The sequence below is a fragment of the Mauremys reevesii genome, linkage group 19, assembly GCF_016161935.1.
Source record: "Mauremys reevesii isolate NIE-2019 linkage group 19, ASM1616193v1, whole genome shotgun sequence".
NCBI lineage: Eukaryota > Metazoa > Chordata > Testudines > Geoemydidae > Mauremys > Mauremys reevesii.
This window is the reverse complement of record NC_052641.1, coordinates 10436463-10451264: the sequence shown is the minus strand read 5'-3', so window position 1 is coordinate 10451264 and position 14802 is coordinate 10436463. Positions and strand designations below refer to the sequence as shown.

Genomic DNA, 14802 nt, shown 5'->3' with positions numbered 1-14802 from the left:
CACCATCCTGGTCAGGTGGTTGGTAGCATATTCCTACTGCTATATGCTTATTGCTCAAGCATAGAATTTCTATCCATAGAGATTCTATGGTACAATTGGATTCATTTAAGATTTTTACTTTTGACTCTCTGCTCTCTTGTACATACAGTCCCACTCCCTCGCCAGCACAACCTACTCTGTCATTCCTATGTACTGTGTCGCATTGATTATCCTCATTCCACAAAGTTTCTGTGATGCCTAGTATATCAATATCCTAATGTGATGTCATGCCCTCTAGTTCACTCATTTTAGTATTTAGGCAATTGGGATAGAAAACTTTTCCCTATACCTGCTTTTATTGTCTGGTCACAATCTGAGCCTACAGAATTTTATAGCACTTTGAAATCTATTTCTACCAACAAGCACCAAATTAAATGTACAACTTTTACAGCATGCAGTTTCTGTCCTGATACATGTTTTAAAGGCACTGATTTAACATATTGTTCAGGCTTAAAAAAATCCAGCCAGTTGCTGTGAAATTTTGTTTAGACTAAACTGCATATGCTGTGAATCAGTCTGCTAAATGACCTTATGCCCTGCTCATTGTAATCCACACTTGCCAGGCAAGTACAGTAATTAGTTGTGCAAGATGAAATAACTTTAAAGCCTCACATTGGCTAATGACCCAGAAAAAATCACTTAAACTATACAGTGCAGAGAACCTAAAAGTGCCTGTGTTTATTTTTACTCTTATAACCCTGCCCACTTTGGTTAAAACATAAAACTTTATTTTTAAAAATAACCTCCCAGCCTCAAACATCACATGCCAGTTTTTAATCCAGAACGAATGCTTACAGTGAAATTATAACTGCCGTGAGAAATCACCTCTTTTCATGAAACAGTTGCTCAGTGCTAAGTCTAGCAGGGTCAATACGACTATCATTCTTCAAAGTTCTTTATATTTTATAAAGCAGCAACTGCTTACAGCGCTGTCCTACATCATAGGAAAAGAGTCTGGGTAACATAAACTGAGCTGGTAACAAGGAAATCAGAGGATGTGTGTCCACTGATGAGATATTGTCCTCTAAACCAAAATGGCAAATTGCTTAGCTCTCTTATGGCCTCCCCCAAATGAGATTTTCTTAAAAAGAATACTCACAGCACCTATCAAATTATCCCAATTCAATCCACAACAACTAGTTGAACCTCACGCCACTCCGGACGGAGTAATATAAGCAATACTATCCCAATTTTGCAGATGGATAAATTGAAGCAGGCAGTGGCTAAGTGAATCAGTAGCAAATCTAGGATTATAATCCAGGATTCCTGGCTCTAACCACTTGACGCACTTTCAACTATTTTTATTTGTTGCACTATGGAGGTGTGGAGGTTGTTTGCCTTTGAAGCATCAGGTACAACACATATCACGAAGATAGGGGCCTTGAGGGCCTATTGATCTGAGCGTGTATGAGAAATCCTAGTATTTATGTTTGTAAAGTGGGGAAAGAAGTGAGAGATACTTATTGTAGACCTGCCAGAGAGTGGATTTATTCTTCACATCCTGACAGCATGAGAAGAGGTATCTTGCAGTTATTATATTAGCAAATATAATTCCAGATGGCCATGGAAACCAGTCTGCCCCCAAAGAGAACACAAGGAAAAATGTTTTTAATAACGAGATGAGCCATTTGTAATGCACTTTTAATTGGATCAATTTCCCCTTTATTACACAATCTTTAAAAATCAAACACACTCATTATCAGACATGTTCCATCTCCAGGTGAAAAGCAGAAGCTAAACAATTTCATCATAATCTTTAATTACTCCCGTTCATCTCCTTTGGAGCTGATCACAACAGTGGCAAAAAGCAAAACACCACTGCAAACGATGCAGCTCTGAGAAACTAGTTTACAGCCAATTCTGCTTTGCCAGCTGAAGCATGTACTGGAGCTGGGGACAGCCATTCCTCTTCTCTTCCCCCGTCTGCCTGAAAAAACCCACAAAACCAGTATAGCAGCTACAGGCTAAACACACGCATGGGCACCAATCCCCCCCTCTACCTTACTCTACAAGTGCATCACAGAATAGTGTCTCCTTTTCTTGGAATCTGTAATACAGGATGGAAGAGATGACGGAGAACTTAATTTAAACTGTGGCTACCAGGAAAAACCTAGGCAACCAACTGCTCGGTCAGCAGAATGGGCCAGGTTTAAAGTCCACTTAATGTATCCATTTGGCCTCTAGGAAATATTCTCTCCCGAGTTTGACGTAGATGCTCATTAGGAAAGATAATATTGCTTCATTTATTCAGTTCTATGGAAGCTGCCTGCAGAAAATAGCTCTTAGGAACAGGTGAGATTTTGAAACATGAACGATCAGTATAATAGGAACTGCCATCACTGTAATGTTTATAAAACAGCTTGGGTTGCAGCTCAGTAATGATCCAAACGAAGTCCAAAGACAAGAAGATCTATCCAAACAACATGCACACCAGAGTGCAAGTTACTCTCCAGATTGCTGCTACACACCATAGGCAAACTTTCCCAGAAGACAGGTGTGTGTGTAAACCCATGTTTGGGAGTTTGTATCTACAGCAAAGCGACACACCACAGCTCATATGGTAAGGGCTGAATTTTTAAATTCCCTTCAGAAGCCACAGTGTCTTCCCCTCTACAGGTCCACTGCTTCCCTCTGTACCTGCTCCCTTCTCCCCACAGTTCTCCTAGGTCATCACTTCGTAATACAGTAACATCCAATTGCCCTGATCAGCATTGTACTCCCTGTGCCAGGCACTGCACAAACAACTGCAAAGATGGGTCTGGAGTAGTTGAGGCTAATGGTCTGGCCCTGCTCAGTTCTTTGGCCATATCAGGGAATCCACAAATCAAGATGGTTCTGCTCTCACCATCTGATCTGGAAGCCCTGTTACAGCCACACAGCTGGCTAGAGGGGCACCAACAGCAGCAGCTGCTCTCGGGAAGTCCCCCGCTTCCCCCCCCCCCTTTTTTTTTACTGCTGCTCAGCTAAGAAGGGACAGACAGCTTGTGGGAATTTAAAAACTCACCTGGTTTTACAGCCACATTGTAGCACAGCTTTGATACTACAGCAAATACAGTTTGAAAATGCTGGACAGGACAGCAACTATAAAGCCAGTTTTTTTACATGGTCTCTTGTGCCCCCAAATTTGCAACTACCTTCTTCATGGTAACAAATAGTAATTACACTGCAGTGTACCCATGATCTTTGGCAGATTAACATTCCACAACTGTGTCCTATTTAAATGTTTCTTTTCTTCAATAAACCATTTTAGAGGAGCAACACCACACTGAGATATGTGTTTATCAGCCAGGATAGGCACACTGTGGGGGTGTTAACTCACACAGCTGCAGTTTTGTGCTTCATCTGACCCAAAGCTGAGACGAACATGCATCCTAGTGCCCGCTGGAGCCATAAAAAAGGCCAAACAATGTCTCTAGGAATGTAGCTTTTTGCTGTGCATGGAGAAAGACGCAAACCACCAGAGCAAGAGCTTCCAAGTAATAAAATAAGATTCCCCCCCCCCCTTTTTCCCCTCTCTCATGAACAAGTAGCTTTCACATACAAAGTGCAGACTAGTGGAAACCTATCAGTAAATGCAATGGTCTGGAATGCAGAATATTGAAGTGTGCAGATGAACATACCATTTGTCACATTTGATCTTGTTTACTTCAATTTCTCTCTCCTCTGGCAAAGCTTTAAATACCAAACATACCCTTCAAAGACAGGTTCCAAGCCAGATTTAATAGTAAAACAACTGTGAATATTGACAGGCTGAAATTAATTCTGTTAAATAGGCTCTCCTGTGAATTCCCCCTCTCGCTCTACTTTTCTCGTGCTAATCAAACCGTAATGAAATTCTCTTTGCCATCAGAGGGCAGTTCTCTGGCTCCATCAGTCTTCCATGATTGCACTGTTCCCACTTCACATTGAGGAGACTGGTGGACCAAGTGGGGTTCACTGGTGGCACCATGAAGATAATCTCCTAATTACTACAATCAGTTTGGGCCACAGCCCTGCCCTTTACTTTGATGCAAGCTGCACCTTGGTGCAGTTTAGGGCGGTTGCGTTGTCATATGCAGCTACAGCGCTGCAATCAGAAATAGCTTTCTGTGGTTGTCTGTGAAGAACTGCTACTGAGATCCTTGTGAGAACTGTGGTGGGAAGAAGACCGCCTCACGGGTCCTCTAAAGAAAGGTCATATAGAACAGTCAGTTACTACTTATGGCACAAACCAGCATGCAGTGGTTGACGCTGGGAGTATGAGCTACGGCACAAGGCAGTAAGATGTAGGGAGAGATCGGTCACTTACCCCACAACCAGTAATCCATAAGTATCCTTTGCTCCATGGAGGAGGTGGGGTTTGTTTGTTTTTTTAAATTATACAAATAAAAAGGCTATTTTGTTTCTAAACACAAAACAGTGACACAGCTCAGATTAGGACATAATCTACCTGAAAGTGCAGCACTAACTTCTGTCAAATTATGGTAAGGCGGGGAGAATCTATAACGAGAAGAGCAGCTTTAGCCAGTGAAACACCCTTAAGGTGTGGAATACCTCCTCAGATGGTAACTGTAGATCTTAATGCAATGATCCCAACAGTCCAGCACTAGCAGCTGCCCTTTAGGTGTAATGGCTATGCCCACAGGGCAGGTGAGGCCTTCCCTGATTAAGATATTGTAGCCACCTCCTTTGGGAAAATGCAGGATTTCTTTACGGCTGCTGTCGGCAACAATCAGGTCTCCCCTAGCATCCACGCACATCCCAGCGATGCACCTGAAATCCTCATTCTCGGAGAAGAAGTGGCTGATCTGGCGGCCTAAGTGCCCATCTGGACCTACGGAGCCAATTGAAAAGCCCCCCTCGAGGTGATGCTCATGCTGGCGGTTCTCCAGGTTGAGCCCCAGCCCCTGAGTGAAGTATACGGTCCCTTCAGAATCACAAGTGACAAACTTTGGGCGCACAGCACTACATAAGCAACTGTACTTAACTACCCCAACACCACGGTCCACTGTGAAACACCAGAGCTTTCCTCCTTCCACATCGGTCACTACAAACTGCCCTGAAGGCAGAGCTGTGATGCCCCAGGGCTTACTAAGCTGGCTCCTGTGACATGCAACACAGTGTCCATCCATGGTATACACCTTTAGTGAGTTATCATAGCTGTCAGTCACTCCTATCAGGCCATGGCAGTTCATGGTGACAGATAGCGGAGTCAAATTGGGTAGATCTGCTCCAAGGAAACTCAGCACAAAGCTATCAATGCCACTAGGGCTCCGCCGGATCTCCTTCAGAAAACCTTTGCGGGTAAATACCTGGATTCGGAAATTGCCACGATCTGCCACAAGCACCTCTCCCTGTACGGTGACATGTACGCTGACAGGAAGATTGAACATCCCTGGCATGCTGCCTTTGGAGCCCATCTTCTTAAGGAAGTGACATTGCTGGATGCTAGTGGCTGTTTCAGGCATCCTTGGTTTGGCAGGTGAGGAATTTGGTGTCAAACTAGTCTCTTCTTGCACCACGTCAGTCTCCCTAAATGTAGCCGATGTGGATGCAGCAGTTTCCATCAGAGATTCCTCCATGTTGACTGTCCGAGGTTTCTTCGCCACCTGCCCAATCTGCAGTGGCCCCACATGGCCCACCTTGAGGAGTTCCACCTCTTGGAGAGTCAGCTCTCTTGGTAGGTTGTTTGTCAGTTCTGGCTCTTCCTCGTCCGCTGCCTCCTCCAAGAGAGCTATATCTCCCTGCTTAATCTTGGCAAGGAAATAGTCACATCGGGATACGATCTGCACCTCTGCTATGTTCAGCAGATAAGCCTGTTCCTCCATTACCTGGTTATTTATCTTCTCCACTTCAGACAAAGAATTTGTGAAGAACTTCCGTGACCTTGCCAGTTCTTCCTGGATCTTGCGCTCTTCCTTGCTATAATCCTGAAGAACTGCTTTGTATCTGGATTGCACGTCTTTGGAGACCCCTTCCAGAGATGCCTTTCTTTTCTGCAGATCCCCCATGAGCTCCCGAAGTCTGCCGAGCTTTACCCCAAATTCCTTCCTCCGTTCATCCGCAGCCTCTTTAATGGCAACAACAACATGTCCTTGCTGCTGATGTTCCATCTCCTTGCATGGGTCACACAAAACCAAATTACAGCTCTTGCAGAAGTGCCTGGGTAACCTTCTCCCACAAGCTTTGCACATGAAAAGGCCCACAGCTTCACTCAGTCCTGTGGTGTCTATGATCTTCAGCACCGTGAGATTGTCGGTCAGTTGAGCCAAGTTTGTGATCCGAGTGATCTTGCTGCAGAAGGGGCAGCGTATCCCATTGATGCTGTTTGCTAGGAGTTTCTCCAAGCACTGCTTGCAGATGGTGTGCCCACAGTGTAAGAGTTTGGGCCTCAGCTGGTCCTCAGTAAAGGACTCCATGCAAATGGGACACTCCAGAACTTCCCGAAGTGCATCTGAGTTCAGGTGAGAGGCAGCGGCCATGGCTTTCCAAGGTAGATTCAATTAGTGTAAAACTTGTACTCGCATTTATTCCAAGGTGCTTTGATCCTGTTCAGAAAGAAAAGAGAAAAGTGATTGATTTCCTTACCACCTCCGGCTATATATACACATGCAATTTATTTTTGATTTATCAACCATCTCTGGCGAATAAGCAATCCACTTGGCTCTTCCACATTCTGAAGGGGCAGATTAATTTCAGCTAATCTCACAGTGGGCAAGTTCTAACACTAACTTGCAGTTTCTGGTACACTGAGTGATTCACTTACATGATTTATAAGTAAAACTGGAAGAAGTCTAATGGCAGCAATAAGGAAACCCAATAGATATTGATGACTAAATCATCTGCTCATGATACCCAACTACCACTGCCATGCTTCTGAGTTTACACAATTTATGGATACACAGGGATAGTAAATCAAGCATTCAAATATTGCAGATCAAAAGGGGGACCAGATGGTGCAGTGCCTTAGGACATTAGTATATTACCTCTGGAGACCGGGATTCAGATGTGACCTCAGACATGAGTGAAATGAATGTGGTCGTTCTGATCTACCTTCCTGGATGTTAATCAACCAAAATGATAAATTTCCGACATCCCATCCGTTTGTCAGACAGATAAATTAGAATGAAAGAAATCTGTCGGCTTCTGCTGTTTTTTTTGTGCATTTTTTAAACATGCAATCATTCACAGCTAAGATTTAATCCAGTATACTGTATTAACCTCTTCAGTGTTGCATCCCTCCTCTCTCTCTCCCCCCGCCCCCGAAACAACATACACCTTTGATGTACCAAAATTCCAGTGGGCACTGGCACGGAAGAGGTTAATAATTAGACATTTCCATTCATTTGTAAAAACTATTTAAGTTCAATTGCTCATTATTAGTTCTGGAGTTTGGCTTTAAAATGTTTCACTTCATAGATTTAATAATCTTGCAGCATCCATCTTGCTCTTACATTTTGGTTCAATCTAATAATACCATTATTGCCAACCTTCCTTATCCTTCAGCATCCTCACATTATTCCTCCATAGTGAATTAAAGAATCACAGCAGTTCTCTCACTAAAGCAGGCATCCACTCAAAAGGAACACAATAGCGTTCACATCATTAAATCATTATTCAGTGGACTTGGTTTCCATACCTTTACTATTGCAAGGCCTGGCCATTACAAGAAAGGGGAGCAAAAACTCCGCATTTTTTTTTATCCCTAACATGAAGAGAGAGCAAGCTGAGAGACCTGTACAGAAAAGTAACATACCCGCTGTGCTCTGAATCACGGCTGCCTGCACATAGCACTCTCTTGCTTCCCTGCTGAGCTTGCCTGCTTCATCCCTGGGAGCATTTGAGACAGAAGGATTTTGTATACTTCAGTAGACCATTTGCTCAAAGGAAGGGAGCAGACAACTGCTGTGGAGGAAAGTGCTTTGTGCTCATACGGAGAGAAAGTGTGCATTAGTTTATTAGTAGGTTTCAACCAGTGCCCTGTTTGTTACTCTTTGGAGCCCTCGTTTTCAGGGATTGATTCAGTGGTGTAGAGGAATTACAGTTATTTACCAAGTGAGGACCTGATCCTTTACTCCCAGGATTGGCAGTGTTGCGGATGTAATACTCAGAGCTCTTGGGGAATTACGGCTTCATAGTGTTGAAGGCCAGAAGGGACCACTAGGTCATCTAGTCTGACCTGTGTATTACAAGCCATTACACTTCCTACTTACCCTATAGCCCAATAACTTGGGTTAGACTAAAGCATTTCAGTCCCCAGAGACTAAGCTGTGTTATCCAGCAGCTCCTATTGCTAGCACTGAAATAGAAGATTTGTCTTTATCTTTAGCATATGTAGAAGCTGTGGGCACAGAAAGCATTGCTCAATAGCCAGGACATTGCCAAGTAGTGAAAAGCAATATTTAAGAACGATAAATCCACAGTGTAAGACCTATTATCTATATGTATTCTCTTTAGGAATATACCGGAAGGCTTTGCTTTGGAGGAATAAGGCTAGGGGAAGACGCCAGGTGATTGGAGTGGGGAGGAATCCCAAGTTAGATAAAAGGTTGCTGACCACCTTTTAAAAAACAAAATAGAAGAACCAAGTAGGAACCAACTGCTATTAATTTTGAAGTGGGTCAGATAGAATCATAGAATATCAGGGTTGGAAGAGACCTCAGGAAGTCATCTAGTCCAACCCCCTGCTCAAAACAGGACCAACCCCCAGACTGATTTTTGCCCCAGATCCCTAAATGGCCCCCTCAAGGATTGAACTCACAACCCTGGGTTTAGCAGGCCAATGCTCAAACCACTGAGAAATCCCTCCCCCCATGTAAGTCCTCTATATGCAAGACAAGCTAGATAGTAAAATAACTATTTTCAAACACAGGTGCCTAAAAACTGAACTCTTTGGAGCTGCTGGTTGCTCAGTACTTCTGAAAGTCAGGCTGCTTATGAAGTTAAAAACCTAAATTGAGGCACCAATGTTTTAAAATCTCGACCTACATTTTTTATACAAATCCCCAAATTACTGTTTGCCAGAGCAACAAGTCGGTATCTCTTATACCTGGAATGATGGATACCAGCTATTTTATTACTACAACTTATTATTTGTATTACTGCTGCACCTAGGAGCCCTACTTATGGCTCAGGACCCAGATATTTAGCAAGCTGAACTAAACAATGTCATTTTAATAAAAAAAATATAAACCACAAAACACCTGTTTATGAGAATGATACTGTGGGTCTCACTGAAGTAAAACAATGCAGCGATCGCTGTAATTGCATCCTTAACTCGCATGAGGGCAACACGTAGCGTGCTCTTGTGCCTCATAGTTCAGGCAATTCATTAAGCACAAGGGGTTAAAATTAGAGAAAGCCTTAGGTGAAGGTCAAGTTAGAAATATATATGTGTGTGATTTTTTTAAATTACATTTAGATTCTTTCCACTGTATAACTTTGCACTGTTTGTTTTTGTTTTGTTTCTCTTAGCATGCACTGAGAGACTAAACTAGTTAGTTTCACTTTTGTCTTATAGTCAACTTTACCATCAGATTCTGGCACTAGGACAGAGCTTCAAAATTTAGGCTACAAACACTGCAGGGAAGCTGTTTAAGAAAATATTTCACTGGAATGAATAATAATAAATAATTAAATAATAATAATGCATCCCTGTAACTCAGCATTGTCCTGCCTTTGCTTTTATTTGCACTAACCCTTATCTGTATGTGTGTTTAGAGTTAATATACAGGCTACTAGAAACATTGCAGGATTTTTCAAATCAGCACTGTGGGAATGGAAACATACAATGTGATCATAAGAATGTTTTCCTATAAAAAGAAAATAATAATGTTTATCTCCCAAGAAGCAAAGTCCCAGCATGCCTCTAAATATGTTTTCTTTCCACCGATTAACATTTTTATTAAGCAAATGTTAGTCCTGAGTCAAATGGAGGTGCCCTTGGGATTGTTAAGTATATGCTTTGCGAGCACAAGCATGTCAAGCATGGGCTGATGAACACACAGTGGAAACTAGCTCAAGTGATTCAGTTCAGTGATGCCCTGAGACTCTTGCACAGCCATGTACACGTTATTGAAGTTTGATTTGGAACATGGGTACAACAGTCTCCTTAGCAAAGACGTGTCTGCTTCAGCAGGAGATAAGTTCATTAAACAAGGGGCTCTGTTAACATGGGAATAACCACAAATGGAATTAACTGCTGATACAATTAAAACCATATGTAAACACAGTAAAGCTGCCTGCTAACAAGACCATGGCATTAAAAGAAAGACAGCTGTGGCTGGCAGAACTTTTTTTGCGGGTCTGGAGTGGTGGGAAGGGACTTTGAAGGGACTTCAAAACAAAGCCATCATCCACACACTAGCTGCCAGAAACCAACAATTTATTAAGAAACAGGTCCTATCTAAAACCCAACCTGTAACTACTCTGCATTCATGCTCACAAAAATTATAGGGATTTCCACATTCTCTTCTAAGGGCTGGTCTACACTGCGGGGGAGGGAGGGGGGAGAATAGCATAGCTGAAGTTGACGTATCTTATTTCGACTTGATCCTGCGCCATGAGGACGGGGGGTGACAGCCACGGCTCCCCCATCGACTCTGCTTCCACCTCTCGCCCTGGTGGAGTTCCAGAGTTGACGGGGAGCGCGGCGGGGATCGATTTATCGCGTCTAGACAAGAAGCAATAAATCGATCCCTGACAGATCGCTCGCTACCCGCCAATCCGGCAGGTAGTATGGATGTACCCTAAAAGCTTCCGGCCTCTCCCAGTAGAAGGAATGCTGTTCTCTGTGTAATATGGCAGGCAGGAAATGCTGATCCTGGAAATCTTACAGAGATCTAGTTGCCTCAGACTTTATCTACATGAGGGTATGTCTACACTACTGAGACTATACAGGAATAGCTACATCACGGTAGCTGTGCCCAGCATAACACATAATGTAGATGCGGCCTACACAGATGGAAAGGGTTATTTTGTTTTGACCCGTTACCATAGGAACCCCACCTCCTTGAACAATGGAAGCTACCTTGATGGAAGCATTCTTTGATCCACACAGTTGTGTCTACACTTGGGGTCAGGTCGGCATAGCTACGTCGGTCAGGAATGTGGATTTTATACCCTGCCCGATGAAGCTACGTTGACTAACTTTTAAGCATAGACCAGTCCTAGAATAATGAACCCTGATTGGCAAAAGGAGTTAAGCAGACATACTGTCCTCCCTCAACTTGGATTGAAAATGTTTGTCCCATAGGTGTGGACTGTGGACGTGGTCAATAGAGCTTAATACCCATTGTTAGTCAAGTATGCTAGTATATGTCCACACTACACATATTAGAGTGACAAAGTTGTAGTGCAGTTGCTTGCAACAGTGAAGAAGGGATTTTTCCATAGCTGTAGTAAATCCACCTCCTTGCGAGGCAGTAGGTAGGTCAATGGGCTTAACTTGCTCTGAGCAAGGTAGCCTTTAAGGTGCCACCATTTTCCTTGTTGTTTTTGTGGATACAAACTAACACGGCTACCCCCGATCCTTAACTGACCTAAGTAAGTTTCAGGTGTGGACTAGGGCCTAGTTGTCATAATCCAGGGAGCAGTGGTGTGGACATTGCTTTGCTATCCCCTCATTTTTCCCCTTGGTCTTTCTTTCTCTCTGCTTCTGCTCCCCTACTCATCATCCCAGAGCCCATCCTGCCATTGCTGCCCTCCAAGGGGGGGAGGGATAGCTCAGTGGTTTGAGCATTGGCCTGCTAAACCCAGGGTTGTGAGTTCAATCCCTGAGGGGGCCACTTAGGGATCTGGGGCAAAAATTGGTCCTGCTAGTGAAGGCAGGGGGCTGGACTAGATGACCTTTCAAGGTCCCTTCCAGTTCTAGGAGATTGGTATATCTCCAATTATTATTACCCTGGGGTTGGCACGTTCCAGAGAGAAACCATACTGACCTCACACAGCAAAAAGCCAGTCTGGTTCAGAGCCTTTGAAAGGGACACTCAGCTTTTATTTATTGTATTAAAATGGGGGGAGTCTTTCAATGGCTTGGAACCTGGCTATTCTGGCTTGAGGGAAAGAGACCAGTGAGACACCCCGAGGTGCCCACCCCAAGCCTGGCTCTGCCCTGGGAGTTCTTCCCTCTCCCTCTACATCTCCATCCCAAACTCAGATTTCTCCCTCTTCTCCCCCAGCCCATACTGTCCCCCTTTCGGTAGGGGGTCCCCTTACCCCTCATCCACCCTGTGCCTGCCCCTGGGGGCCTGAATCCCAACCAACCTACCCCCATGCCTGCCCCTGGGGGGCCATTACCCCCCCACACACCCCTCATGCCTGCCCCATTACACCCCCCATGCCTGCCCCTGGGGGCCCATTACACCCCCCCACGCCTCATGCCTGCCCCGTTACACCCCCCCATGCCTGCCCCTGGGGGCCCGTTACGCCCCCCACGCCTCATGCCTGCCCCGTTACACCCCCCCGTGCCTGCCCCTGGGGCCCGTTACCCCCCCACGCCTCATGCCTGCCCCGTTACACCCCGTGCCTGCCCCTGGGGCCCGTTCCTCCCACAACAAAGGGAGCTGCCTCCCCCGCCTCTCGCGCCCCGCCCCCACGGCGATCCCTGGTTCCCTGCCGCGAGCCCCGACGAACCGCCCGGCGCGGGGGGCGCGGCCCATTCCTCCCTGCCCGGCCCGGCCTGTTCCTCTGGCCGCCGCCGCCCCTCCCAGCCTGCCCCGCGCGCCCGGCGCCTGCCCCGCCCCGTCAGCGCCGGCCCGGAGCAGGCTGGGAGCTGTAGTTCTGCCCGGATCCTGCCGCGGCCAGTCCCGCCGCGGGGCTGGAGCCAGCGCTAGAGCGCTCCCGCGGGGCAGCGGGCTCGGGATCCCCCCCCCCAGGTTCGTGTTTGCGGGGCTCCCCCGAGGGTCCCCACTCCCCCCATATTTGTGTTTGCGGGGCTCCCCCGAGGGTCCCCACTCCCCCCCAGGTTCGTGTTTGCGGGGCTCCCCCGAGTGCCCCCACTCCCCCCAGGTTTGCATTTCCAGGGCTGCATTTTGAGGTGTCCTCACAGCCCCTATTTGTGTTGCATCCCCACTCCCCCAGGTTCGTGCATTTTGAGGTGTCCTCACAGCCCCTCCCCAGGTTTGCATTTCCAAGGCTGCATTTTGAGGTGTCCTCACAGCCCCCCCCCCCCCGGTTTGCATTTCCAAGGCTGTATTTTGAGGTGTCCTCACAGCCCCCCCCCCCCGGTTTGCATTTCCAGGGTTGCATTTTGGGGGGGCTTGCTCCCAGGACCCCCAGTTTTGTACTTTGGTAGCTTCCCCCTGCCCCTTTCCAGGTTTTGTTTAGGGGGAAGCCCTGTCCCCCTCCCCCCTCCCCCATTTGCATTTTGGGGGCATTCCCCATTGTTTCCCTCTGGTTGCACTTGGGGAGGATTCTCTGTTGTCCCCTCCCCCCAGTTTGTGAGGCCCCTACTCTAATTGCAGGACACCCATCTCTGAGTTGGGTCTGTTCCCAAGGATAGACAGAGCCTAAGAAAAAATAATGCAGGTAGACTAGCTAGAAAAACATATGCATGGTGGATGCATCAGACTTGGGGTTCTCAAGCTTTTCCATAGCCTCTCTTCTAAGAAGTAGTTCACACTATCTCATGGGCACCTTACTTCTCTTTCCCCTCATGCAAGTGGCTTCACTTCCTCTTTGCCCTCCTAACATCCCCGTGGTGACTACAGCAACTGCTTGTTTTTGGAAAGGGTTCAATGGGAGTTAAGTTTCTTCTACCACAATTCAGCGGCACATGGGTTCTAAGGGTATGTCTACAATGCAAAAACAGGTGTGTTCTTAACATGGGTTAAAATAGGGAAGACATAACTCTGCTTTTAACTTGAGTTAAAGCCTGGGACTGTACTCAAGTTGTTAACCTGAGTTAAAAGCCAGGTTGTCTTGTCTTCACCGCTATATGTACACCGGAGTTAGCTAACTGGAGTTAAGAATAAACTTTTGTTTGCAATGTAGACATACCCTAATAAGAGAGGAGCCAGAACCACGTAACCAGGCAGCTATCTGTGTCCCATTAGCAAATGCTCCACAGACCACCAGTGCTTCACTGGTCGCTGTTTGAGAACCACTGTATTAGGACAGAGCTACATTAGACAAGTAGATTGGTTTAACTATGTTGGTCAGGGATGTGAAAAATCCACACCCTTAAGTGGCATAGTTAAGTTCATCTAAGTCCCCGTGTAGACAGCGCTAGGTTGACGAATGAATTCTTCTGTTGACCTACTGCCTCTCGGGGAGGTGGATAACCTGTGTATGTAGTGTCTATAATGAAGTGCTCATCTGTGCCACTGTAGCATGTTAGGTATGGACAAGCCTTTAGACAGGACAAAGCCCTGGGGAACACACTAGGTCACAATCCTGGCCTGGCCTACGCAAGGTGGTCTGAATGATTGAATAGGCGTTTTCCATTTCTGATGTCTATGACAGCCTACAGATAGGTGGAATTGTGCTGTGTGAGCAGGACAGGCGTGTGGCTGCCTTTAGGAGCATTATATAAGGCCCTTTATAAAGTCCAGCTGCATCCCAGCTTCAGGTCTGACACAAGACAGCGCAGTAAAGACAGGGTTGAGCAGCGGTGGACAACCTGCAGCCCATCAGGGAATCCACTGGTGGGCCGCGAGACAGTATTTACATTGACCGTCCGCAGGCATGGCTGCCCACAGCTCCCAGAGGCCGTGGTTCACCGGTTGTCCACCACTGGGGTAGAGGCTGCTTATTACAAGGTTCTTTAAAAAGACTCTTAAAGGC

At 46.0% G+C, this 14802-nt stretch overlaps 2 protein-coding genes across 13 annotated transcripts in view; one reads left to right on the top strand and one right to left on the bottom strand.

The window, feature by feature from the left end:
* Positions 1-14802, top strand: part of ASTN2 (astrotactin 2) — a 622345-nt gene that overhangs the window by 406662 nt on the left and 200881 nt on the right. The gene's annotated exons all lie outside the window — the stretch shown is intronic.
* On the bottom strand, positions 2992-12728 carry TRIM32 (tripartite motif containing 32). 5 transcript variants are annotated; one of them, XM_039506378.1, is made up of 3 exons: positions 11958-12176; positions 7775-7848; positions 2992-6566 (listed from the first exon to the last, which is right to left on the bottom strand). In XM_039506378.1, the coding sequence occupies exon 3, from the start codon at positions 6498-6500 to the stop codon at positions 4557-4559; it is 1944 nt and encodes a 647-aa protein (XP_039362312.1). In that variant the 5' UTR covers positions 6501-6566; positions 7775-7848; positions 11958-12176; the 3' UTR covers positions 2992-4556. The 5 variants fall into 5 exon arrangements, with proteins under 5 accessions (XP_039362312.1, XP_039362313.1, XP_039362310.1 ...); XM_039506379.1 differs by lacking the exons at positions 7775-7848; positions 11958-12176 and adding an exon at positions 12682-12728 and having other exon boundaries at positions 2992-6569; XM_039506376.1 differs by lacking the exons at positions 7775-7848; positions 11958-12176 and adding an exon at positions 12684-12728.

What these genes read in the sequence shown, in the direction of transcription:
- TRIM32 (XM_039506379.1), bottom strand. Translation starts at nt 6,500, where the DNA reads ATGGCCGCTGCCTCTCACCTGAACTCAGATGCACTTCGGGAAGTTCTG.